Source organism: Salminus brasiliensis, chromosome 6, assembly GCF_030463535.1.
Source record: "Salminus brasiliensis chromosome 6, fSalBra1.hap2, whole genome shotgun sequence".
Taxonomy (NCBI): Eukaryota; Metazoa; Chordata; class Actinopteri; order Characiformes; family Bryconidae; genus Salminus; species Salminus brasiliensis.
The window spans coordinates 40,405,767-40,431,343 of record NC_132883.1 but is presented as its reverse complement, the minus strand read 5'-3'; the positions used below and the strand labels follow the sequence as shown (position 1 = coordinate 40,431,343).

The window sequence follows — 25,577 nt, the reverse complement described above, 5'->3', positions numbered from 1 at the left end:
AACTGTTTTAGCTGGAATGATTGGTGGTGCTCCAGCCAATACTTTTGGGATGAGGTGGTGTGGGGTGGTGATCATTCAACCCTGACCTCACTAACGCCTGTCATTGAATGCAGTCAAATCCTCACAGCAATGCTCCTCCAAAATCTAGTAGAAAGCCTTCTTCTCTGGACAGTAGAGACAGTTACTCCAACAAAAGCAGGACAAATGCTGTTTCGGAAGAATAAATGAATGAGCAGGTGTCCCAATACTTTTTGGCAGTGTATTTCAAACATGTAAATAACTGTAAAAAGCTAAATAAACGAAAACAAAAATCTTGAAATACTAAATTAAATATGTAAAAATACTCTTTTGGCAAATTTAAATGCACATTATACAAGTTATTATTACAGGGTTTTCATGGTGTATAGAAGGTTAATTAGTAAATTAATGTTTTGTGTTTAAAGAGGAATGAAGAAGCTATTTTAATGTTAATTTTAATGCTGAAATAAAACATAAAATATGCTATAAGAGCTTTTTGTAAAAAAAAAATAAAAATAGATATATGCTGCTGTATGTCCCAATATTCTACGAATCTATACGACAGCCCAACATAGTATGTCAGTAATTAAAATAGTCCGCCATCTATTATACAGCGTGTCTTTTACTGATTTTTAAATGCCCAAAAATGATGAACGAATAGTCGAATCTTTGCATTGAATGGACAAATCCTAGTCGAGTCGGGTACAGCCCTAAGGAAAATCAGTGAGTTTCATAACAGGGTGGTAAATGGCTTGTGAAAAATACATCTGAGCATCACCAAAGTCATACACTTACTATTACATTTTTGAGTAACTATTTACTATTTGAGTAAGTAACTAAATACCAAGAGCAGTTAGGATGGCATTGGTTATTTGAACAGACGGCTATCCCACAAAGTGCTCACAACAGCAGACAAACCTCCATGTTGAGGTGGCAGTGCAGGTTGATGAGCGTGCTCCAGTTCTTCACGTCTCCATGAAAGGAGGATTTGGCCAGCAGCATCGGCACAGTGCGGTGGCCCACTCCAGCCTCTAGAGTCAGGCAGATGGAGGAAATCTTCAGCTGCAATGACTCGCCCTGTGGGATTAGGGGGGTCACAGACTGGGTGTCCTCCTCTCCCTCCTCCTCCAGGAACCAGAGTTTGAGGTCCCTCCAGTCCCGACGCTCCCACAGGTCAGGGGGTACCGGGCTCTCCAGCTCCTCGGGGGTCTCTGCTGCAGGAGTCAGCGCTGACTGGATGGTGATGACCGTGTTTATGATGATGGGGGACACCTAAGAAGGAAAATGTGGAGAAGGTCTGAGAACTAGACTATACTACAGAAGTATACTGCTGAGAAAGTGTATTACTGCAGTGCATTACTCCATACCTTCAGGCTGAGGGAGTTGATGGAGAGCTCTATTGACTGGGGCTGCGTGGGGGTCTGCTTGCTAAAGAAGAAAACCTGGCAGGGCTGCAGGACCGTGGTGACGTTGCTGTCTCGCTGCTCGTGCACAAATGGACACGCCACCACCTTCAGGTCGGTGATTGCCGCCGTCATCTGCTGGCTGTTCGGGTCACTCTTCATCACCAGCTCACACTGCGTGGTCATGACGAGGGCCGGAGCATCAGCACGGGTCAAATCTGCCACAAACACGATCTCAGGGTTCTTCACAACAATGTTCATCTCCATTTTTGAAGCTGCAGGCTGAGCAGGAGCTGCTGGAATAATATAGGGGCATTGAGAATTGAGAGACATCAGGAACATCATCATGGGTATTTTGACCAACATTATGAATATGAAAATGCAGTGATACGAAAACCTCAGACTGTGACTTTACAGGAGAAGGAAAAAACCTTCAATGCAAAAATATTTTATTGCAAGTCATTTTGGAGCATTTCTATTGGTCCGTTCATCATGAAATTTTCACAGTGTGTGAAAGAGCGGTTGCCAGATTTAAAGTATGACAAAATATGAAAAATGGACATACATGGTTTCTGCCAGAGCAACAACGTACATTTTTAAACAAGTTCATAATAATGACCTGTATCTTTGGTGGAGGCGGAGGTCTGTTTGCTGCTCTTCGGTGGACTGGAGAAGCCCTGAGCCATTGCTTTTAGGAAGATGTCTGCCACAATGAGTAGAAACTCCATGCTGGCGCAGAGGTAAAGATCCTGGACCACTGTTTCCAGCGTGGTGCCGTCTCGACCCTGACGATAGCTCACATCCACCATGATGTTCTGCTCTGCACCTTTCCGCATCGCCATCATCCTGATGTGCAAACATCAAGGGCAAATAGAGCAGTCAGTCGGGCACTAGCGTGAGGCTTATGTTGCTAACAAACAAGAAGTCACACACACACACACACACACGCACACTTCTCAACACCTGCCCAAACCAACCATCCACAGACTTCCTTTCTAGTGTTTGCCAGCACAATTAGTCTCCTATCTCCAGTGCACCGCTAAAGAGGCAATATCTAGACCCGAGATACTGTACATGTTCAAAAGTTTGTGGACACCCCTTCTTATTAGTGAATTTAGCTTCATTTACACTGCTGCTAAAAGCAATGAAGATAGACACTAGGAACTTTATTCAATGTCCAGAGGCTGAATACAATCAGCTTCACAAGAATGTTTTGAAAATTTATTAAAATCAGAAGAATAGAGACAGTTACAGGAAAACATACTTTTTAATTCCCTAAATGAGCCCACAAAAAGTCCACAAACTTTAGGCCATGTAGTGCGTATGCCTTGGCTGATCTGACTGAGTACAACTATTCTATGGTCAAACAATTAGTTTTGAGACTGTAAGACAGCAGAAAGTATTGTGAACTATTTGGACACTGTTTGGCATCCCACAGGGTTCTATTTTAGGGCCTCTAAAACTGATGTTAAATGACAGTGACGTGAACAAGAAGATTGAATACGGACATAACATTAATATTGTGTTTCGCCACTCCCTAAAGCAACAGCATGAAGCTAAGCAGATGCAGATGCACAGCGGAGATGCTGCTTCACAGCAGCGCATCAATAATGCACAAACACTTCCACAGGAAATGAACCGGCTTGTAAAGCCTTGTCTGTTGAGACCCTACCTGGACGTGATCATCTTGACTATCTTTCTTTTGTCGTCCAGTAGGCACTCGGCAAGTCTGACGGAGGCCTTCATAGAGCCGTCTGAGAACATGTGCACTGCAGTGGAGATCGTGCCCAGTGTGAACTCGGCCAGCTTCAACTGCTCATCACGAGAGTCCAGCAGAAGAGCCTAAACACACACAATTTACACAAGAACACAGTCGTCATAGTCTGGTAGTCCAGCTACTAGGAAGCACACACACACACACACACACACACTTTGTCCCTTTCTGTCACACACAAAGCATCAGCAACACCATTGCTCCATTTCCTCATGTCGAGATGTTACCTCACTCCCACTGGAGTTGTACAGGGCCAGGGTCATGGAGTCAAACTTGAAGTGGAGTTTGAGAGTGCTCTTCAGCTTGGCAGCCTTCTGACCCTCCACCACCGCTGCCGTTACCACTGTGGTCCCTGCTGATCATACACCACCAAAGCATGACGTTATTAGATTTACTGAGTAGAACATTGGAGCCCAAAGTAGGACATTATTCTACTGACGGATGGAACAAGTCCAACGGCACAAAATCTGATGACACACAAATGCAACTGCAAAATCAATGCAAATGTCTGTGTGTGTGTGTGTGTGTGTGTGTGTGTGTATGTACCTCCAGATCCCTGAGACTCTTTGGTGGAGGACGTTTCTGCTTTATCTGAGCCTTTTGAAGCAGGGACAGCATCAGACGTCTCCGAGAGGTTCTCACTCAGAGTCCTTAAAACCACGATCATGTCTTCCTGACTGAGAATCAGCTACAGTACAAAACAAATATACATGTGTTGGTTTTGCTATACTTGTGAGGACATTGACAAACAAAAATTACTGTAGCTAATTAGCTCAGTAACTGCAACAATGTCCCCACAATAACATATGGCATACTCCCATCCTTGCAAGGACATCTGGTCCTCACAAATATAGCAATACCCACATACAGCAACAGCCCCCACCCACCAATCACAAGTTAAATACATACTGGATCTGTCTAAACTAGAAATGACTATTATCACTATGCTGGAATTATACATCCAATCATACAATCTTGCAAACACACACAAGCACACTACTTACACTCATGGGTTTGAGGTGTGCGTTGATCTGAATGTCTGGGATGCTGTGGTACCAGGAGGCGGAGAGATTGCGCTTGATTGACAGATCCATGTTTACAGGCTTTAGTAACTGAATCTCAGTCTGGAACTGTCCATCCTTATACATGGTTCTAAAGGTACAAACAACAGAACCATCAGGCACACCTTTAGTACAGGCGGTTTCTATATACAGACAGATATATAGCTCATAAGTATACGGACACCTGCTTATTAACTGTTTCTTTCAAAAACGGGTCTTGGAAAAAAAGTGTATCCTGCCTTTGTTGGAGTAACTGTCTCTACTGTCCAGTGAAGAAGGCTTTCTACTAGATTTTGCAGAGGCATTGCTGTGAGGATTTGATTGCAGTCAGTGATGAGAGCATTAGTGAGGTCAGGATGTTGGATTATCACCACCCCACCTCATCCCCAACTCATCCCCAACTCATCCCCAACTCATCCCTCCAAACCATCCACCACTCCAGAGAACACAGTTCTTCCACTGCCCCACAGCTCAATGCCTGGGGGCTTTTTACCCCTCTAGCCCATGCCTGGCATTAGCCAGCAGCATGATGCCAATAGGTTCATGACTATCTGCTCCAGAAAGTCCTATTCTATTAGCAGTACTTCTCTACAGGGACTAGACAAGCTGTTTGTGTGCATTTTAACATCGGTCTCAGCAATGGGTGCAATGCAAAGAGGTGTCTAATATATACGTATAAGCCTACCCCACCTGTACATCTTCAGATCACTCAGCGCCACATTCATGATGTCCAGGATGGGTGGGATTTTAGTGTGTGACTGAGAGGGGACGATTTCGAAGTGGTTCTTGACTGTCACCAGACCCAGGTCAGCCACAATGACGTTGGTGGAAATGGAGGACTGCGGGAGGAAAACGACGGGTGCCTTGATGTCCACGTCCAGCGAGATGCGTGTGCTTTTCTCAGCGAGTTCCAGAACACCCGTAGCTGCTTTTTCCGCTGCTTGGACCGTCACCTCGGCTAGAGCATCTTTAGCCTCCTGGAAGTTATTGATGAAGGCCTGAGAGGGACAGGAGAGGGGAGACAAGAGGAGATGCATACAATAAACAGCTGTCTAAGGGTCAAGGGTATGCTAGGTGTTTTTTTTATAAATATATATTAGTAAATACATTTTTGGTTAATAAATATATAAAGTGCTTTTATATAAATAAATAATTAAATTCCTTTATACATAAGCAGCAAGTTTACTTTTTTATTTTGGCTGGATAAACACATTTCAGGCCTAGGCCTAGGGCCGTCCTACCTACTCAGAATAGCTCGGTTGTGGCCTTTGGGACTCATGACGGATGGCTGTGGCATCACCACAAATCAAACAAGAAGATCTGTCCCAGCTCCTACACAGGTGTTATGCTGTTAGGCTACCTGGGCCAAACCAAGAAGCACATTCCTTCGCACTCACCAACACTGAAGAGACGAACTTGTTGAGGAAGATGACCTGAATGCAGCCCACGGTCAGAGTGACGCTGGTGTCCACTATCTGCATGTCCATGTAGGCGTCTCCCTCCGTAGCGTCCACGTAGTTCACCATACGGAAATCAAACACCTCCTTATCCGCTATGGACACTGCCTGTAGGTGACAGGATGACCATTACTTCAATGCAGAGCTGCAGATGACCAGCTTCCTGGTTGAGGCACATATGGGTTTAGTTGATTCTGGTTCCTAGATCCTAGTTTAGCTGAGATGTCTCTCTCTACCTTTTTGTACAGCGCATCTTTATCACAGTCCAGAATCACAATGTTCTTCAGGTTTGCCATGATCTCTACAGATTTCTTTTTCATCTGCACTTCAGATACCAGACCTGGAAAGAAGAAAAGGAAGAAAAGCACCGTTACAACTGTTCGAGGTACAAGGCCATATTCCCGATCCTCTACATGGAAACATCCAGATCACTACATAGGGCTTTTCTGTTATAGGTAACAGAAAGTTACCTATAACAGGTAGTGAACGCTTTGGGACCCCTCATTATGTGTGTGAGCACACTGCAGAGCGACAGCAGAGTGCGCCGCATTAACAGTACGCATTAAGGTCACTAGGCACTAGCGTTTTCAGACACCACTACAAAATGGTGAAAACTGTAATGCACTGGCTTTGTAGATTTGCTTGTATACACACTATATAGACAAAAGTACTGAGACAACAATCAGCGACAAGAGCATTAGTGAGGTCAGGATGTTGATGACCACCATCCCCTTCTGATTCCCAACTCCCCAACTCATTCTAAAAGTACTGGATGCTGGGGGGCTTTACGCCTATGGGTCACGCCTGGCTTCAGGCAGCATGGTGCCAATAGGTTCATGTTGATCTGCTCCAGAGAGTCCTATTTAATGGACAGTACTTCTCTACAGCAATGGGTGTAACTTAAAGTAGCTGAATGCTGAAACATTAGAAGGGGTGGCCATAAATAATTGTTCTAAATCCATCTATCTATCTATCTATCTATATATATCTATATATCTATATCTATATCTATATATCTATATCTATATATCTATATCTATATCTATATCTATATATATATATATATATATATATATATACGCATACACACATCATATTTAGATACTTACCTTCTATACTGATCTCGGAAATCCTTGCTTTCTCTCCTCTGATAAAAACCTTCAGACATGACAGGTCTGCTCTGATATCCAGATTCACCACATCCTCAAATTTTGACTTCTTTGGAGCTGGAGGAGGAATACAAATGATAAACCAAGGTAGATTTAGAATTTGATAAATGTGGTCAGAAGATGAAAAAATAGAAGACTAAAACACCCAGAGAGAGCACGGCCAACTGTACTCTCTCTGACTCCAGCCTCTCTGTGCCAGATCTGTAGCTCTCAGCTGTCCATGAGGGGGCGCTAACAACTGCAGTGGGAGCCTAGGAGCCAAAAAATGGCAGTGGAATCTAATCAAAACCAACACCAACACCACTTTTATTCAAAAGCTTCTTAAAGACAGAAAAACCTAAATAATAGAGCACCTTTAGAGACCGTATCTAGATCTGAGCAGCTCTACCGAGCCTTAAAGCTGAGCACAGTGAGGCTCTGACTGATGTTCTATATTAAACACCTTCTATTACTCAAACAAGCTCTCATATCAGTCTTCCGCTCACACCCAGATCACTGATCCAACACTGACCACATAGAGGAATGGCACTGCACGCATGAGTGTGCAAGAGAGAGCGAGAGAGCGAGAGAGAGAGAGAGAGAGAGAGAGAGAGAGCAGGAGATGAGTGAAAGAGAGCATGAGAGAGCAAGACAGGAGACAGGGAGAAAGAAAGCCTGCGCAAAAGTAATATGAGAGCAATGAGAGGAAGAGAAAGAAAGTGAGTGTAAGAAAGAATACAAAAGGAGAGAGAAAGCAAGAGAGGGAAAGAGTGGGAGCGAGAACAGAGATAGAACAAAAGAGCAGAAAGAGAGCGCACAAGCGAGCGAGAAAGACAGAAAGAGAGACAGACAGAGAGAGAGAGAGAGAGAGCGCGAGCGAGCGAGAGAGAGAGAGAGAGAGCGTAAGAGCAAGAGAGCAGAGAGCAACAGACCGGGAGAGAGAGAAAGCCTCTGCGAAAGTAACACATTAAGAGCAATGAGAAAGCATGGAAAAAGATATCACAGAGGGAGAGAGAGAGAGAGAGAGAGAGAGAGAGAGAGAGAGAAGCGCGAAAGTAAGAGAGTGAGAGCATGAGAAAGACAGGCAGAAAAAGAGAGAGCAAGAGAGAAGAGAAAATCAGGGAGAGAAAGAAAGCCTGCGCGAAAGTAAAAGAGTAATGAGAGGAATAGAGAAAAAAGATACAGAGAGAGAGAGAGAGAGAGAGCGAGAGAGAGAGAGAGAGAGAGAGAGAGAGAGAGATGCAATCACAGTAACAGAGCAGCACTTTACGCACTTTAACAAATGGAACGGCTTCAGTGGGAAACTCAACCAGAGACTGTAAGTAGCTTCTCTGAAGGGTTTCTACCTGATCAGCCCTGCTGAAATTGAGTATTAGAGATATTAGAGAAACAGGATGCTCATCTATAATCCGGAGCTGCCTCTCAGCACTCCTCCGCCTCTTTCACGCTCACACTGCGCGATGGCAATAGCAGAGACAGCGTTTTGTGGATCATGTAAATAAGCGAAGGGGACATTACTGGGTCTCTTGGTAACAGCGGACTCGTCTTTCTTCTCCTCTTCTCCGTCTCCGTCTCCCTCCTCGTCCTGCGGCGGCACAGGCTGCTCGCTCGGCGGCTGCTTCTTAGGAGGAGGGAGGAGGCTGTTCAAGAAGTTCATGGAGTTGAGGAGAGCTTCAGTGTGCAGGTGAATGTCCAGGGAGGAGAAATTGACCTGCGTTGAAACACACGGATGGGTGAAGGATTGGGAGACACACAGCTCAGTAATTCAGAGTAATGTGTGCTAATGTACAGAGCAGTAATCAGCCAGCCACACAGCACTGGAAACAAAGGTGACGATGAGTGGCTGTCAATGGAGGGACACGTAACGGGCGCCGTGACAGCAAATTTTCTTCTGCTAAGCACCTGGAAATGGTCCGGGCATAGACAGGCCCAGCAGTTAGAGTGCTGGGCTATGGGTTCGGCCCTGGAGCAAGGCCCTTAACATGCAGCCATCGCACCCCAGGTATCAGTGTGCCCTAGACTTACCTTAATAAGCTGCTCTGTGTTTTTGTATGCAGATTTGAAGTCTGGGGCGTTCTTGTCTGCCTGAAAAGAGAAAAAATAAAAAGATGGATTAAATCCAATAAATCCAGCATTCCCTCCACTTATTCCCACAACCTGGTAAACCTGCAAAACGGCAAGAGCTTACCTTCACATATTCCAGTGTGAGCAGATCGTCCTCTGTGTTGTCTAGTGTGGTGATGAGGTGGACCTTCTTCCCATCTCCGTCTTTAAACACACACAAACCCTTTATAGACTCTTATATGGAGATGTTACAGCTCAGCATTGCTCCAATTATTAGGTTTCCATGTGTGTATTAAGGAAGATTTACCCGTGTACTCGGAGCACTCCAGGCAGATTTCCCGCAGGAAGGTGTATGAGCTCATGTCAAATGTACGCAGTTTGAGCTCCGTTCCGAGACCCTCGATTTCCAGATGCAAGACTGGCACTTCCAGTCCTGCTGAAAGGCGGCACAGCTGGATGGACAGCTGTAGTGGGAGAGGAAGAGGAGAGCATGTTTAGAAACCTGTAAGAGTTTATCTGTCATATTGAGAACCATAACCCCAGTAATAAATGTACAAGTATTTAATTACATAGGACTACTACTAATACCACCGCTAGATCAGGTACCCTTCAACTGGTACAGAAGGGGAAGTTGACTGACTGACTTAACGAAGAAATGAAGCATGTGAGTGTAGGTTCAGCACATGCAAAAAAAAATGGTAGCGCAGCATAAGTGGCAGTTGCCAGGCTGCTATGTTGGCCCCAGAGTAAAACTAATTAGGCTGTGGTATAGGAGGTGGTTACCATGCATTTGTGAGGTAGTCACTAAATGGCTGCTATGATGTAGCTATGCGGTTGCTAAGCAGCTGCTATAGTATCCTGAGTGGTTGTTGTGGGGTTGCTAATTGGTCTTCTATGTGGTTGCCATGGAATTGCAAGGTGGTTGCTAAGCAGTTGCTGTGATATCCCAGGTGGTTGCAAAATGGTTGCTATGGTGTCGGTAGGAGGTTCTTATGCAGCTGCTATGGTGTTGCTAAGTGGTTACTAAGTGGTTCTTATGAAGTTAGTCAGGAGTTTTTTATGGTGTTGCTAAGTGGTGACTAGGTGGTTCTTATGGAGTTGCTTTGAGATTGCTAGGTTGTTGCCAAGTGGTTGCCCCGTGGTCCTTATGAAGATACTTAGTGTCTGCTTGGGTGTTGCTAAGTGGTTACTAGGTGGTTCTTATGGAGTTGCTTAGTAGTTGCTAGGGTGTTGCTAGGTGGTTCTTATGAAGTTAGTCCGGGGCTTTTATTGTGTTGCCAAGGGGTTGTCAGATGGTTCTAACAGAGTTGCTAAGTGGTTCTTATAAAGTTTCTTGGTGGTTGCTAGGTGGTTCTTATGAAGTTAGTCAGGAGTTTTTTATGGTGTTGCTAAGTGGTGACTAGGTGGTTCTTATTGAGTTGCTTTGAGATTGCTAGGTTGTTGCCAAGTGGTTGCCCCGTGGTCCTTATGAAGATACTTAGTGTCTGCTTGGGTGTTGCTAAGTGGTTACTAGGTGGTTCTTATGGAGTTGCTTAGTAGTTGCTAGGGTGTTGCTAGGTGGTTCTTATGAAGTTAGTCCGGGGCTTTTATTGTGTTGCCAAGGGGTTGTCAGATGGTTCTAATAGAGTTGCTAAGTGGTTCTTATAAAGTTTCTTGGTGGTTGCTAGGTGGTTCTTATGAAGTTAGTCAGGAGTTTTTTATGGTGTTGCTAAGTGGTGACTAGGTGGTTCTTATTGAGTTGCTTAGTGGTTGCTGAGGTGTGTTAGAGCATGTGGTGAGAACCCTCAGACCTTGCTGATTTCAAAGGTCATGAGGAACTCCGTCATGTTCTTCTTGGGGTCCTGCTTCACCATGGATCTCCTCTTTACTGAGGCTGATCGTTCCAGAGCGCCAGTGCTGGCCTCAAAGAATGGCAGGTCCTCAATGGGTGAGCTGGGAGCATCGAAGAACAAGTCTTCCTCTGAACCTAAAGACACACACACACACACACACACACACACACACACACACTTACTTAATCTCTGAATTGGCCAGTAGAACAGTGAAGATATCACCACCTGTCTTAAATGTGGCTTACCTGAGTCAAAGATTATTGAGGAGCGCAGGTCAGTCAAGGCTGGCCTCCTAGGGGTTAGCTGAGGGGTGTCCCTCGATTTAAGAACCTACACACGCACACACAGGCAAAGACACAAAGAATTACATACTCACACAAATGACCCAAAACATTAGGACCACTCACAGATGCCGTGAATAGCCTCCATAATCTCTGAACAGCGCGAAAAGAGTCCCATGTCAAGGTCAGGGATGTAAGTCAGATAGTAACTAACCAGTCAGTTCTCATAGCTGACGTTCTGGATGCAGGAGAAATGGTCAGGTGCCAAGGTCTAAAAGACTTAGACGATAGCCAAATTCTCATGGCCAGACTTTTTTTTTTTGCATCTCCAAAATGGCAAGGCTTAAGGGGTGCTCCTGGTCAGCTGTGGTGGGTAACAAATAATAGGGGCCCGAGGAGGACAAATCAATTACTGGCGAAGGGTGTTGCGCAGTGTGAGTGGTAACATCAAAAAGAATACTGTGGCAGGAGAAAAATCTCAAAACACACAGTGCAGCGCCCCCTGCTGCAGTGAGGCACACCAGTCAGAGTGCCTATGCTAACCCAACACTGTATTACAACAGAGCCTAGAATGAGAACACAAGCCAGACTGGACCGGACTTTGAAACCATGGAAGAAGGTCAACTGATCTGATGAGTCCTGTCTCCTTTTACATCACTTGGCTGGATGGCTAAGAGCGCTGGGTTGTCGAAAACAGGGTTGTGGGTTTGATAGCCAGGTCTACTAAGCTGCCACTGTTGCCACAAGGTGGAATGGCTGACCTAGCAATGTGACCCCTATGCAAAACTGGGAGCTGGCTTGTGACTGGTTTCCTGAACCGGCAAGACACTTGGTGCCACAGGGTCATAGGTCTTGTAGGTCGTGCATTAGCATATTAGGCAGGAGGTCTTAATGCTTTGGCTCATCAGCACATAGGCAGTTCACAAACCACATTCCCACATATACATTCCCTCACACTGACTCCTTCAAGCAGCACTAACCACAAGCCAACGCACTGCAACTTAACTGTAGGCGTGTCTAAAACAAACACACAGACACACACACACACACACACACCTTGGGAGTGACTTGCAGCGCAGCACTCCGAGGCGGAGGGCGGCTCTCCGGGAGTGGAATGCTGTCAATCAGCTCCAGGACACCACGCACTTTGTCATCGGAGATCCGCAGAGAGAGCAGGGGAAGTTCTCCAGACATCTTGAACCTAACCAGAGCACGATGTAGAGTGAACTCAACCTCATTAGCACTCTCCAGGAACATTCAGGCACACACACACACTTACTTTGGCATCCTTGAGTCAGTGACCACCATGGCTCTGCTGAAGACCACCTTCAGGTCCACTGGCTCCAGAATATGGAGCGCCGACTGTCTCTCCTTCCGAGCCTTCTTCCAGTCACCGTCTAATAAAGACCAGCAGATAAAAGCAGCGTGTTTTTATTTTCATATTTTACATACAGATATATTTACACACAGTCATATCAGATTATTATGACCACCAGCATCACAGCATGACCACAGCCTGTGCTCTATCGGTTTCTCTGCATACTCTGTTATTAGCCTCCTTTCACCCAGTTTGTTCTTCAATGCTCAGAACCCCACTGGACTGACCACCACAGCGCAAGTAGTATTTGGATGGTGGGTCATTCTCAGCACTGCAGTGACACTGACTGACTGCTGGACAGAGAATAGTCCACCAACCAGAAATATCCAGCCTGTGGCAGCAGCGCCCTGTGAGCTCAAGCTGTGCAGCAACAGATGAGCTTCTACAAGGTGGACCAACTAAGTAGTAGTGGACAGACACAGTGTTTAAAAACTCCAGCAGCACTGCTGTGCCTGACCCATTCGTAGAACCAGCACTACTAATACACCACCATCATGTCACCCCACCACCCAAACACTACATACCTGCTCTGAGGTGGTCAATCCTGTAGAGTCCTGACCAAAGGTGGCTAAAGTGGTATGCAGAGAAACAGATGGACCCCAGTCTGGAATTGCTGGAAGTGCTCTTACATGGAAAGTGGAGCTGATCTTATATGCAGAGCTTATTTCAAACCGAGGTGGTCCTAATATTGTGATCAAAATCTGGTCCAATGAAAAGAGGTGGCCATGGTCAGTAAACTGCCTCACAGTGTCAATGATGCAAAGCACCACATACCTAAAGGCCATATAACAGAGCCCCCCCCTTATGAAGAACCTTAAGTCTGATACACTTGAATGAGGTATTGAGCTACAACTCAGCTCTATGGGGTAAGAGGAGACCCTCTGAGTCTGTACCTGGTTTGGTGTATAGGAACTGAAGGCTGCTGAGTTGGATGTCGAATCTGTCGTAGGCTCGAGAGATGAGGTCCTCTATAGTGCTGCTTCCCGCTGAAAGCTGGGGCAAATGAGCTTTGCTCTGACTGGACATCTACTCAAGAAACACAAGGAACAAGGACATTCATCTCTCTATTTGTTGTTGAAGAGGCTCCAGCTCCTTCAGTCTTCATTAGAAACCATATTAAAAACAAGAAAAAAACATTTACCTGAAAGTGCCCCAAATCCAGAATAGCCAGGTTGTGCTTTGGATCGTAGAAGCCCATTTGTGGCACGATCACATAAGAGGCCATGAGGTTGATTTTCAAATCCAGAACCTTCTGAGTCTCAATGATGTACATGAGTCCTGCAGGAAAAGCACAGAACAACGAAATTAGTTTTCTAATATAATACATTTGAGGTGTGCAAGTGTGGGGGCGGCCCACGCCCCGGGTGTTACGGATCACAGGGTTGTTGGTTTGATGCCCAGAGCGACTAAGCTGGCCCTTAACCCACAGCCTAGACTTTCTAAGCTGGGATATGAGAAAAGAAGCATTTCACTGGACCGTCCGAGCATAAATGATTACTGTACTATATATAAACATGGACACACCTGTTGATGTTCGATCTCTGAACTGCTCCAGCTTCATGCGGGTGGCGTTGGTCAGCTCGTCCAGCTGCAGGTCATTTGGAGGCATGAAGAACGCCGACATGCTATTCACCGTCATCTACAGGGAGAATGTACAGAGTGTCCCATGCATTACAGTACAGAATATAAATGCCATGTATTTTTAACTATGCAATAAAGACCGTAGCAACCGCTGTGCAACACCATAGCAACACAGCAACACTTAGCACCCATCTAGCAGTCACTTAGCAACACAACAGTAACCACCTATCACCTATTAACACCATATCAGCTACCTAGCAGCCATTCAGCAACACCACAGCACTTCACTTCACTTCATTTCATTTGCAAGCAACCACCTGCGATCCGACCACTAAGCCATACCATAATCAACCATTTAGCAACCTCTTAGCAACATACAAGCAACCACCTGGGACACTATAACAATTACCTAGCAACACCCCAGTAACCACTAAGCAATACTACAGAAACCGCTTAGCAACATACAAGCAACTACCTAAGATACTATAACAACTGCCTAGCAACACCCTAGCAACCACTAAGCAATACCACAGAAACCACTTAGCAACATCCAAGCAACCACCTGGGATACTATAGCAATTGCCTAGCAAAACCCCAGTAACCACTAAGCAATTCCACAGCAACCATTTAGCAACATACAACCAACCACCTGGGATACCAATGCAACTGCCTAGCAACCAATAAGCAATACCAAAGCAACCATTTAACGAACACTTAGCAACATCCAAGCAACCACCTGGGATACTATAGCAATTGCCTAGCAAAATCCCAGTAACCACTAAGCAATTCCACAGCAACCATTTAGCAACATACAACCAACCACCTGGGATACCAATGCAACTGCCTAGCAACCACTAAGCAATACCACAGAAACCACTTAGCAACATCCAAGCAACCACCTGGGATACTATAGCAATTGCCTAGCAAAACCCCAGTAACCACTAAGCAATTCCACAGCAACCATTTAGCAACATACAACCAACCACCTGGGATACCATAGCAACACCCTAGCAACCAATAAGCAATACCAAAGCAACCACCTGGGATAGCATCACAACCACATAGCAACACCATAGCAACCACTTAGTTTCACCCTAATGACTACCTAGGAAGTTTGAGATCTCTGCCTGAATATGGAGGAACTTATAATCCAGATTTTTTTGACTGCTCTCTCTCTCTCTCTCTCTCTCTCTCTCTCTCTCTCTCTCTCTCTCTCATATACACACAGCATCATAGATGATCTCCAGTGGCTGTGACTCCACATGCAGTCTCTGGTCTGCCTTGGCATCTAGTGGATTGGTCTCGAACATCAGGCTGAGCAGAGGCTTGTTCTCCTCCACCACGTGGCGAGACGAGAGCAGCATGGGGGGCACGTTGTTCCGAGGAAGTCCAGTCACCTCGAACGACGACAGCTGAGCCACGATCCTGCAACAACACCAACAGGAGATCAACCGACAAGCACAGCTTAAATTACTACTGAATGACAACAAATCAGAGGAGCAGGATTTACTTGATGGCTTGAGCAGAAGGTCTCTGGGTGAGCGTGGCACTCAGGCCAATGACGGACAGTTTGATTATCTCTGGTTTCTCCTTGCTCTCTTTGATCGACACGGACATGCTCACCAGCTGGAAGCGGACCTTCATGTCCTCAAACTACAAAACACATCACACCACAATCAGTTATGTGTTTGCCCAACCAACCAACCACATATCAGAACAACCACTTAGTAACATGCTAACAACAACCTGTTATACCACAGCAGCACCACAGCACCTATCTAGAAAGCACTTAGCAATACTATAGCAATCTCCTAGCAACACTACAGCGCCTATCTAACAAGCACTTAGCAATACTATAGCAATCTCCTAGCAACACTACAGCACCTATCTAGAAAGCACTTAGCAATACTATAGCAATCTCCTAGCAACACTACAGCGCCTATCTAACAAGCACTTAGCAATACTATAGCAATCTCCTAGCAACACTACAGCACCTATCTAGCAAGCACTTAGCAATACTATAGCAATCTCCTAGCAACACTACAGCACCTATCTAGCAAGCACTTAGCAATACTATAGCAATCTCCTAGCAACACTACAGTGCCTATCTAGCAACCACATTGCAACACTACAGCAACCTCCTTGCAACACTACAGCACCTATCTAGCAACCACTTAGCAACACCGGAGCAACCTTCTTGCAACACTACAGCACCTATCTAGCAGCCACTTAGTAACACTACAGCAATCTCCTAGCAACACTACAGCGCCTATCTAGCAACCACATTGCAACACTACAGCAATCTCCTTGCAACACTACAGCATCTACCTAGCAACCACTTAGTAACACTACAGCAACGTCCTAGAAACACTATATAACCTACTGTAGCCACTTAGCAACACCGGAGCAACAATCTTGCAACACCTTGCCAACCACCTGGCACACCATCTCAACCATCTAGCAACACCCCAACAACCATCTAGCAGCACTAGTCCAACCCCACAGCAACAACCTGGTATACCGTAGCAACCACCTAGCCAAAAAACAGTTTTACCCTGGTGACTGTCTTAAGCTGCACAGCACTGTAAACTACTATCCGTCCACAGCGCCTTGACTACAGCAGCAGCAGACACACACACACACACACACACACACACACACACAGCTCAGCTGGTATTAGTTACTAACGCAATGCTGAGTACGGTTGAATGTGAATGGAGGGCACATACATTTTTTGGCAGGTTAGGATTGACAGCCGTCTCACTGTATCCAATGGCAGTGTAGAGTTTGGCTTTCTCTGCTGAGGTCATCAGTGTGTCAAAACCTGTAGCTAGAAATAATATATAAAAAAATATATAATATTAACATCATACAATATCTATTAAAAGAATGTAGCTAAGGATGTCGCATTATTCAGCAAGTCTATGATGAGAAACCCCTCTGAACGGAGTCCCTGAGAGCTCAGACCAACACTAGGCCTCATGTGACATGAGCAGAAGGTGATTAAATGGACCTCCGAGTTCAGACTGTGTTCAAAGTTCACTTGAGCCTGTTGAGTACCTCCCGGTTTGGCCTCTTTGGTCGGCGTGCCGCTGTCTCCAGACCAGTTCCACATCCAGCCGAACCAGCCCTGAGACTGCTCCTCCTCCATCTTCACCCCAGGCCGATAGATCCGCAGCCCTGCTTTAGATGCCTAACGGGCAGAATGCCACCAATTACATCACATGACACTCACAGAGCTGCATTTCAGAAGATCAGTGGAAGAGTGAAAGCCTGCAGCATTCAGCCGGATTCAGGAATTCAGTGGTTAAACGTAGGCATGTGTTCTGTACAGTGTACTCCACCTCCATCTCAGCCTGCTGTCTCGCCAGAGTGATGTTGAAAATATCCAGAGTTTTCTCCGTCTCCTGCAAACGAATTGAAACAGAAGCTGCTTAAAATGCCTTTCATGGAGCAGAGCCTCCAAAGCAGCTTGATATGCTACTCAGAAATACTCATCATTATCCGAATATCATGATACTATGATCTCCACTCTTGGTATACAGCTTTTTGACCATACGTACAGTTTCCATGACGAAACAAATGTTGCACAGAAACTTTTTCAATAGGTATGAATGGGCTGCAACGGTCTGTGCACCCTTCTTATGTCACAACGAAAAAGAGGCAGTGTAGCAACACCCAACCAACCACATGGGCTACCACAGCAACCACATTTGTTTCCTCATTTAAAAACCTGCCTAAATACCATAACTGTACTAAAGTCACAGTATTATGATATTATATAACGACATACTGTCATTCATGACCTAGTAGTGAGCAGTATGAGCAGAAATGCCAATTAAAATATAATTGATATTATTAATATCGTCTGATACTGTTTTCTTTTTATTAATTTTATTACATTTTTGGACTTCTTAGTTATATTATGGCACTTTGTATATTTTATCCAACATTGTTTTAAATGTCCTTGTCTTTTTAATAGACACACACTCGTGCAATTACACACGCTTTGTTGCTTTTGTTCCTTCATCTGTTTTTATGTAAATGAAGCGCTTTGAGGTTTTGGAGAAGGAAAATACTGACAAATAAGCAAACAAAAAACTCTAAAAAATACTACTACTACTACTACTAATAATAATAATGATAATAATAATAATAATAATAAGAAGAAGAAGAATATAAGCATAATAAATATAACTACTACTGCTAATAATAATAATAACAATAACAATAAAATTTGTACAAGAATTATAATATTACTAAATTGTTATTATTATTATTACTATTAATATACAGAAAATACAAAACTAACCAATAAATAGCTAAACCTGACAAGCTAAACCTTATAGCATTTTTTAAGAGAAACTCTTTGAAGTTTACAAAAACTGAGCCATATATATATATATATATATATATATATATATATATATTATATATATATATATATATATATTAATTTAAAAAGGGGGTTCTTGGGGAGTATGTGTGTGTGAGTGTGTGTGTGCTTGCCTACTGCCGCTACAACATATCAGTCCTAAGCTTTTGTGCTGCGTCTAAATTTCCGCTGTGCTAAAATGCGCTCTATGCTTCTTTGTTGAACTCCAGTATTACGGTAAACTCCTTGGGACACATCCTAACTGCTTTACTATACTGCAGTATAGTCCTGGCCTGTACTTACCTCTAGCTTCTTCAACACAACATCAGTCGGCTTCTTGCTGGTGATTTTAGTCTTATAGAGCTCTTTGTACTGCTTCGCCTGTTGCCGATGGCGACGGATGTGTTGCCAAGACCACATGTGCAGGCGGGGTTTCACATTCACCTCCAAGATACCTTTGATGACGTACCTCCACCTGGAAATCATGAAGGACACAAGAAATAAATACCATGAGATCTCCTACAGGACAGCAGACAGCCTGCTGGACACTAACAGTCGGTCAGTGATTTGATAATTCAGTGATTTTGATCATGATTATAACCAATTAAGAGAATTTCACATAATTAGATCATTAATAATTCAATCTGATATCATTAATCAAGCACTGATTAATTACGATGTTGTAAATTACAGCAGAGCAGAGCAGTGTCCTGACATTATGCGGGTCATTCTCACCAGTGGTAAGCGTTGGTGTGGACAGGCACCTCTGGGCGATATTTCCTGTATGGAAGATTACGTGACATCATATCCACCGAGCCCAAAAGCTCCAGTATGCTGACATACTGTAAAAGACACAGAGCAACAGACACTGTTCAGCACTTAGTTGGAGCCATTTCCACTGACCTGCTCTGAACTAATGATGTCCGTCTGTCTCCTTCTGCTCTCACCTGTGGTCTGCTGAGCTCCACCGCCACCTCTGGCAGGTTGACCACCAGATCCACCTTCGGCGAGGAGAAATCCACGTCTGAGCGAGGGTTCATCCGCAGCTTGGCGTTGGCAGATATCGGACGGAAAACTAAAAAAGCCGAAATTCAGTCGATTAAAGTTTAACGTTTGTAAATGAGAGCCCTGAAAGCCCATAAACAGCTTAAAGCTGCTACCACGAGCAGAAGTGATCACTCACTGAAGTTATAGTCATGAGGGATGGAGTTCTGGACAGCCACGTTGTGTTGCAGACATCTCTACAAAAAAACAAACAAACAAAAACCAGTACAGTGAGATATTTATTTTGCTGTTTTTATTATTATTATTATTTTTTTATTATATTTGAAATTTGACGAATAGCCTCTCACCAGGGCCTCGGTAGGTTTGTGATTGGAGTACAGCTCCGAGTTGCAGTTCCAGTAGGCAAAGAGGTTGTCCAGACGAACGAGCTGAAAGAAGCACAAAGTGTTTATTATTAATAATTAACACAAATCGAATGAAGTCAGTAATGTTCTAAGGGTCTAATGGTTACAATCTCTGATTACAGTGAGCAATGATCTGGGCTTTTATGGCTACAACAAACAACCATTTTGATTATCAGATTATCTATTGATTACTGAAATGAATTATTTTGCATAACTCGAATAACGAGTAACTGATTATTCAGATTCTGAATTGCTCAATTACCAAATAACTTATATTTTAAATTTAGAGATTGTTTTATGCATTTTGTTAGTTCCATGCCGCTTTGCCATCGGCGGCCAGAATCTGGGAGAGCACAATTGGCTGTGCTCCCTCCAGGTGGGTAGATGGCACCCTCTCCTCTCATCACTCGCACAGGTGTTGGCCGGTACAGGTGTCTGTTAGCTTGTGCAGTGAGGTTGGGCGCCCGGCGCTTTTCTCAGAGCATGTCAGCTGCCTATCAGTGCTGCACTGATGGCAGTTAGAAAAGAGGCGGTGGCTGGCTTTGCATGTATCAAAGGAGACATATGTTAAGTCCTTATTCTTCTAGTGTTGGGAGGATTGCTAGTGGTAGTGGGAGTTACACACGGGTGGGTTAATTGGCAGAACCAAAAAAACAGGTAAAATCCTTTTACCTTGAAAAACAGCTTGGATTTCTCATCCAGCAGACAGGGTTTCCAGTTTGCATCGGCGGTCTGAATGTGTGAAATAGTCAGACATGCACAAACACAGTCAGAAACTGGAGTAACCCATAATAATGCCAATATATAATTTTGGATCAGTCATTTACACTCTGTAAACAGGGACCAGGGCTTTACCTGAAGACTGAGGTTTTGGAGGGACACTCCGAAAGACAGAGGACAGTTCGGGTTGGTGACCTGTGTGTAAAACATGTATAATATTCTGAGCAGAGGGAAAATAAATGTTCTCTTCCTAATTAAATAATAATAATAATAATAATAATAAACAGCGAGCTGATAACTCACAGCGTCTTCGTAGCGAACATGAATATTGGAGATTTTCACTTGAAGGTTTTTGATCACCTGAGTGACCAGTTTCTCCACAAAGGTGTCTTGCTTCTCAGTCTTTGGGTTTTCTGTGCAAAAGCATACAAAATATTATAAAATCAAAAACACACCATTTTATTAATATATTTACACTAATAACATTTGTTTAATTTATCAGTGTAAAGTGTTTTAGAATTCTCTCTCTTTCTAACCTTGTTCAGCTGCTTTCTGTTTGGTCTCCTCGATCCTCTGCAGCTCCCTCTGTCGAGCCTCCTGTAGCTGCTTCTCCTCCTTTTCAGCATCATACTTTATACCTGACAAAAACAGTGACCACCACTGCTCACTTTTTGCTTTTATAGGTTTGAAAACAGGTCGGAATGGAAAACAGCTCTAAAAACAGTCGCATTAAAAAGACAAAAATGAAGGAAAACAATAATTGTTGTATTATGTGCAAATATTCTGTATAATAACAAATAAAAAGTATGAAATAATAACATGGGCTGACTGTAGATATCTAGAACTATACTTTTTACAAGAAGAAAAGTAATTGTAGATATCTGTAACTGGAGTTATTATTAGTAAGAGAGAGTGAAATTCCATGCAAATCAATGGTAACATATGACTGGTCAAAATGACTTGTTAATTGTCTAAACTACTAGTCCAACATGACTAGTGGTTAAAGGTTTGCTCTTCAAATCCAAAAAAGAAGCATTAAATAAGTCAAGAAGTAATTCTGTAATAGTCCAACAAGGCCTTCAGGAAACAGGGCTGCGATTTTCAGCTCGGATTTCAGTTTATAGGTCGTACCGAGGAAGTATGGCTAGTCATGAATGGACAGGACTGATTGACAGCTCTTACTGGCAGTAGGAACGATGAGCAAGTAGACCTCATCCAGCGTGGCCTCCACAGACTGTGTGTACAGGTTCTTCCAGGGGATCTTCAGCTCCAGGCGACCTGAGAAGAGAGACACACACACACACACACACACACACACACACACACACACACACACACACACACACACACACACACACACACATTACAAACCATTTTAAACAAACATGAACCAGAAAAACACATCACATGCCTTCCAATAGGGCTAATTCTGTATCCAGAAACATGGAAGGAGGCCATCTGAAGACCAGATGACTCATAATAATCTACATTTATTCATTCTAATCTCCCTCTAGAACATTTGAATGAATCAATATTGGTTTAAAGAGGAAGAACTCCTTGCCAAACATTGTGTCTGAGCTGGAGCTATTCCAGCTTGGGTTGTAAATGGTTTATAACAGTTTCTTAAAAAGACAAACGGCTGTAACTGCAGTTTCCATGCGTGTGAACGATGGTAGTTGTGTGTGGTTTGACTAACTTACCTATGTGTCCTGCTCGGACCTTGAAAGGAATGTCCAGCTGACTCTGAAATAAAAAAAGAGGAACTCGAAGTAAACATTTACATACTCAAACTGATGTGAACGTTCGAACAGCCACCAAAAAAGGCAACACTTTAATCACATGACTGACACTTACCAAAGCATTTTCCTTTATCTCAAGATTTCGCAGTATTGCATCACCTACAAGAGATACAGTCAGTTAGTGGTGGTTAGGAAATGCAATATGTGATGATGAAGATCTTTAAAGGGATGTGACAGTCATCATTGGGCCAATATGTAAAGCTTAACTGCTACACAGCACACAGGCAGATTACTGGGACATTCCTAAACTAGACAGTCAAACTGTAAATAGCTCAGTATAGTTTTTTCCCCCCTTTATTAAATATTTTTGTATCGCATTATGCTTTTTTCCCCCCAATTTGGTGCTGCCAATTAACCCATAGTACCTCCTACCACTAGCAATTAGTTCTGTACGATACCACTTTTACCTTTCCGATACTGATACTGATTGAAACTTTGACTTAAATACTCGATACACGGCTACACATCCTGATATTTATGGCGTTCCACTTTTTATAGGTTGTACTTTTTTATATCTTAACCCAAACAAGATATAAGCTTGAAATAACTGCATTTATTGATTGAGGAACTGTAAATTTAAAACGTTTCAGAGCTCTGAAAAAATTAAAATGGCCACAATACAGAAACATATGCAAGTAGGGAGGCATAATCTTGCTAAATTTGACGAAACTGGTCAAATTCCAGTTAAGAAACATGCAGCAATTTTACATTTCTATGAAAAAAGGTACTAAACTTCAATATCTGGCCTTTAAACAGCTGCTGAAACTTAACTTTTGGTTTCAGAACCAAAAAACCTAAAAAGTGCTGATGTAAAAGATCCATTACGGAAACGTAGGACGTCAATAAACTTCATGGTATCGACCGACACACTCTGGAAAAGAACAGCGCCAGGTCCCCAGCTACGCCACACATCTGTGATACATATATATATATATATATATATATATATATATATATATATATATATATATATATATATATATATATATAATAAAACTTTGGACTGGGTTTGACTGAATTGATTTTTGAAGAGTTGAGCGAGCATCACACTAAACACTGTTAAAAGTACGAGATCCCTGAAGATCCTTCCATTTGAACGATGGAAGAAAAGGTTCCTCAAATCACCTTAAGAGGTCCAAAACCTCCAACGGTTCCTCAAGCACCTTCTACACACACATATAAATAATATAGATATATAATAAAACTTTGGACTTTGGGTTTGTCTTGGGTTGATTTTTGAAGAATTGAGCGAGCACCACACTAATGAGATCCCTGAAGAACGTTTGAAGCTTTTTCCTTTTGAACGAGAGAAGATAAGGTTCCTCAAATCACCAAAACCTCCAAAAGTTCCTCAAGCACCTTCTACACACACATATAAATAATATATATATATAAAAAACTTTGGACTATGGGTTTGTCTTGGGTTGATTTTTGAAGAATTGAGCGAGCACCACACTAATGAGATCCCTGAAGAACGTTTGAAGGTTCCTCCATTTGAACGAGAGAAGATAAGGTTCCTCAAATCACCAAAACCTCCAAAAGTTCCTCAAGCACCTTCTACTTTTAACAGCGCTGATGCTTTTGAGAAGCTGGACCAGGACGTCTACAGGGCTTTTCAGCAGGAACGCCACCACCCAGAGGCCAAGGTTCAGTGCTGGAGAAATTTCACAGTAATCTTATCAGGATTATCAGTCAAGCCTTTCTTCAGATGTTTACATTCTGCTTGGGTTTCCTTGAAGCTCTGGAGGTGAACATCTGCTGAACGTTTTGGATCTTGATCAACGTTTCGAGGAAGCTTCTTAATGTTTACACCTCTAGAAGGTGCCAGCAGTGTCAGGAAGCTCGGGATAGTTTGAAAACCACAGTCAAGCCTTGAGGTTAAAGCAGAGCCTGAGCTTCTGGCTTGTGGCTTCTGGCTTCTTCACACCCAACCTTCTCGCAGAGGCTGTGAGACCAGCTCAGACCATTATACAGCAATTAGCTTCAGCTGTCAGCCTTACAGGATGAGGACACCCTTCTTCCTCACTCCTCTGCTAGCTGGCTAAAGCCTACAGGTAGCCCACAGGTAGCCCACAGGTAGCCCACGGGTAGCCCACGGGTAGCCCACGGGTAGCCCACGGGTAGCCCACAGGCAGCCGCCCAGGTCCCATCATGCAACGTTGTGCAGAAGTTGTGCCCTGGAGTTGCTAGCTAGCTAGCTAGCCAGCTAAATATGGCTAAACCTAGCCAGACAGTGCATTAGCGCCCTGTCAGATAGCTAGCCAGCCAGCTAATCCCCCGGTGAACTACAGCCCGGCAGAGCCCGACAACCATGGAGCACATATCGCTCCACCGCTCGCTGGGTGAAGGAAGCTAGCTAGCTGGCTAACTAACGTTAGCCGTGAAGGACACCACCGGTCCCAGCGGAGCTCTCACCTCCCCATATGCCCAGGTTCAGCTGCGAGCTGTCGAGGTTCACCACGTAGTCCCCCAGGAAGCGGTTCAGGACATCCACCACCAGCGACTCGAACACCATGTTGCTGCTCTGTTCAGCAGCAGGCCAGCATGTCTCCTCCTTGGGTCTCGGCTGGAGCTCCGCTGCGTGTCAGTCAGTTGGGGAGGCTTCCTGAAATAAACATTGCTGGAGCTCTCGCTGGGAGGGACGGGACCACGTTATTACACACACACACACACACACACACACACACACGATGGGGATACAAGAGCGACCTCTAGATGCTGGTGAAATATTAATAATCTCCAATTTCTACCTACATAGATAGCTTATATACACCGATCAGCCATAACATTAGCACCACTGACACGTGGCTTCTACAGCTGCTGCATCTCCATCTCTGGGATCTACATATTAGGCAGCAGGTGATGAAGGTGCTAGATAACTGATGAGGTCAGAACACCTCCAAAACGTCAGGCGGGTCTTGTGGGGGTTCCCAGTAGTGTGCAGTGGGGGGCCGATACCTGGGCCTAGCAAAGTGCCACTGAAGGCCCATTACCTTCTCCGCTCCCCAAGGCCTCTTGCTGTTGACCCCTTGAGCAACGCCCATGCTCTGTGGGTGCTGAAGCGATGGCTGCCCACCGCTGTATTACTGTGTATGCATGTGTGTGTGTGTGTGTGTGTGTTCACTAATTGTAATTGTATATGTGTCCAACACAAATGATGATCTACCAAAACGTGGTCCAAGAAAGGACGACCGGAGAACCTATGAGGCCTCACAACTTACAGCACTTAAAGGATCTGCTGCGAACGTCTTCAGAGCTCTGGTGGAGACCATGCGAA

At 44.1% G+C, this 25,577-nt stretch overlaps 1 protein-coding gene across 5 annotated transcripts in view; it reads right to left on the bottom strand.

Moving 5' to 3' along the window:
• vps13a (vacuolar protein sorting 13 homolog A) overlaps positions 1-24,948 on the bottom strand; it is a 47,593-nt gene extending 22,645 nt beyond the window's left edge. For 2 of the 5 annotated variants that reach the window (XM_072682396.1, XM_072682398.1), the window contains exons 1-40: positions 24,716-24,948; positions 22,356-22,399; positions 22,202-22,244; positions 21,684-21,779; positions 21,038-21,139; positions 20,805-20,914; positions 20,637-20,696; positions 20,454-20,513; positions 19,725-19,805; positions 19,556-19,613; positions 19,320-19,447; positions 19,108-19,214; positions 18,676-18,847; positions 17,342-17,404; positions 17,058-17,190; positions 16,727-16,827; positions 15,508-15,650; positions 15,224-15,422; positions 13,941-14,055; positions 13,558-13,694; positions 13,310-13,442; positions 12,318-12,435; positions 12,095-12,239; positions 11,003-11,087; positions 10,716-10,891; positions 9,233-9,389; positions 9,050-9,129; positions 8,887-8,946; positions 8,380-8,572; positions 6,823-6,939; positions 5,950-6,053; positions 5,654-5,821; positions 4,947-5,254; positions 4,200-4,347; positions 3,742-3,883; positions 3,423-3,547; positions 3,094-3,263; positions 2,041-2,267; positions 1,386-1,717; positions 937-1,290 (exon numbers count right to left, since the gene is read on the bottom strand). In XM_072682396.1, the coding sequence (XP_072538497.1) occupies positions 937-1,290; positions 1,386-1,717; positions 2,041-2,267; positions 3,094-3,263; positions 3,423-3,547; positions 3,742-3,883; positions 4,200-4,347; positions 4,947-5,254; positions 5,654-5,821; positions 5,950-6,053; positions 6,823-6,939; positions 8,380-8,572; positions 8,887-8,946; positions 9,050-9,129; positions 9,233-9,389; positions 10,716-10,891; positions 11,003-11,087; positions 12,095-12,239; positions 12,318-12,435; positions 13,310-13,442; positions 13,558-13,694; positions 13,941-14,055; positions 15,224-15,422; positions 15,508-15,650; positions 16,727-16,827; positions 17,058-17,190; positions 17,342-17,404; positions 18,676-18,847; positions 19,108-19,214; positions 19,320-19,447; positions 19,556-19,613; positions 19,725-19,805; positions 20,454-20,513; positions 20,637-20,696; positions 20,805-20,914; positions 21,038-21,139; positions 21,684-21,779; positions 22,202-22,244; positions 22,356-22,399; positions 24,716-24,815 (5,394 nt within the window). In that variant the 5' untranslated portion in view covers positions 24,816-24,948. Of the gene's footprint in view, positions 1-936; positions 1,291-1,385; positions 1,718-2,040; positions 2,268-3,093; positions 3,264-3,422; positions 3,551-3,741; positions 3,884-4,199; positions 4,348-4,946; positions 5,255-5,653; positions 5,822-5,949; positions 6,054-6,822; positions 6,940-8,379; positions 8,573-8,886; positions 8,947-9,049; positions 9,130-9,232; positions 9,390-10,715; positions 10,892-11,002; positions 11,088-12,094; positions 12,240-12,317; positions 12,436-13,309; positions 13,443-13,557; positions 13,695-13,940; positions 14,056-15,223; positions 15,423-15,507; positions 15,651-16,726; positions 16,828-17,057; positions 17,191-17,341; positions 17,405-18,675; positions 18,848-19,107; positions 19,215-19,319; positions 19,448-19,555; positions 19,614-19,724; positions 19,806-20,453; positions 20,514-20,636; positions 20,697-20,804; positions 20,915-21,037; positions 21,140-21,683; positions 21,780-22,201; positions 22,245-22,355; positions 22,400-24,715 lie in introns of all 5 variants that reach the window. The other 3 variants (XM_072682394.1, XM_072682395.1, XM_072682399.1) reach the window with 3 other exon arrangements.
• Between the last annotated feature and the right edge of the window lie 629 nt (positions 24,949-25,577).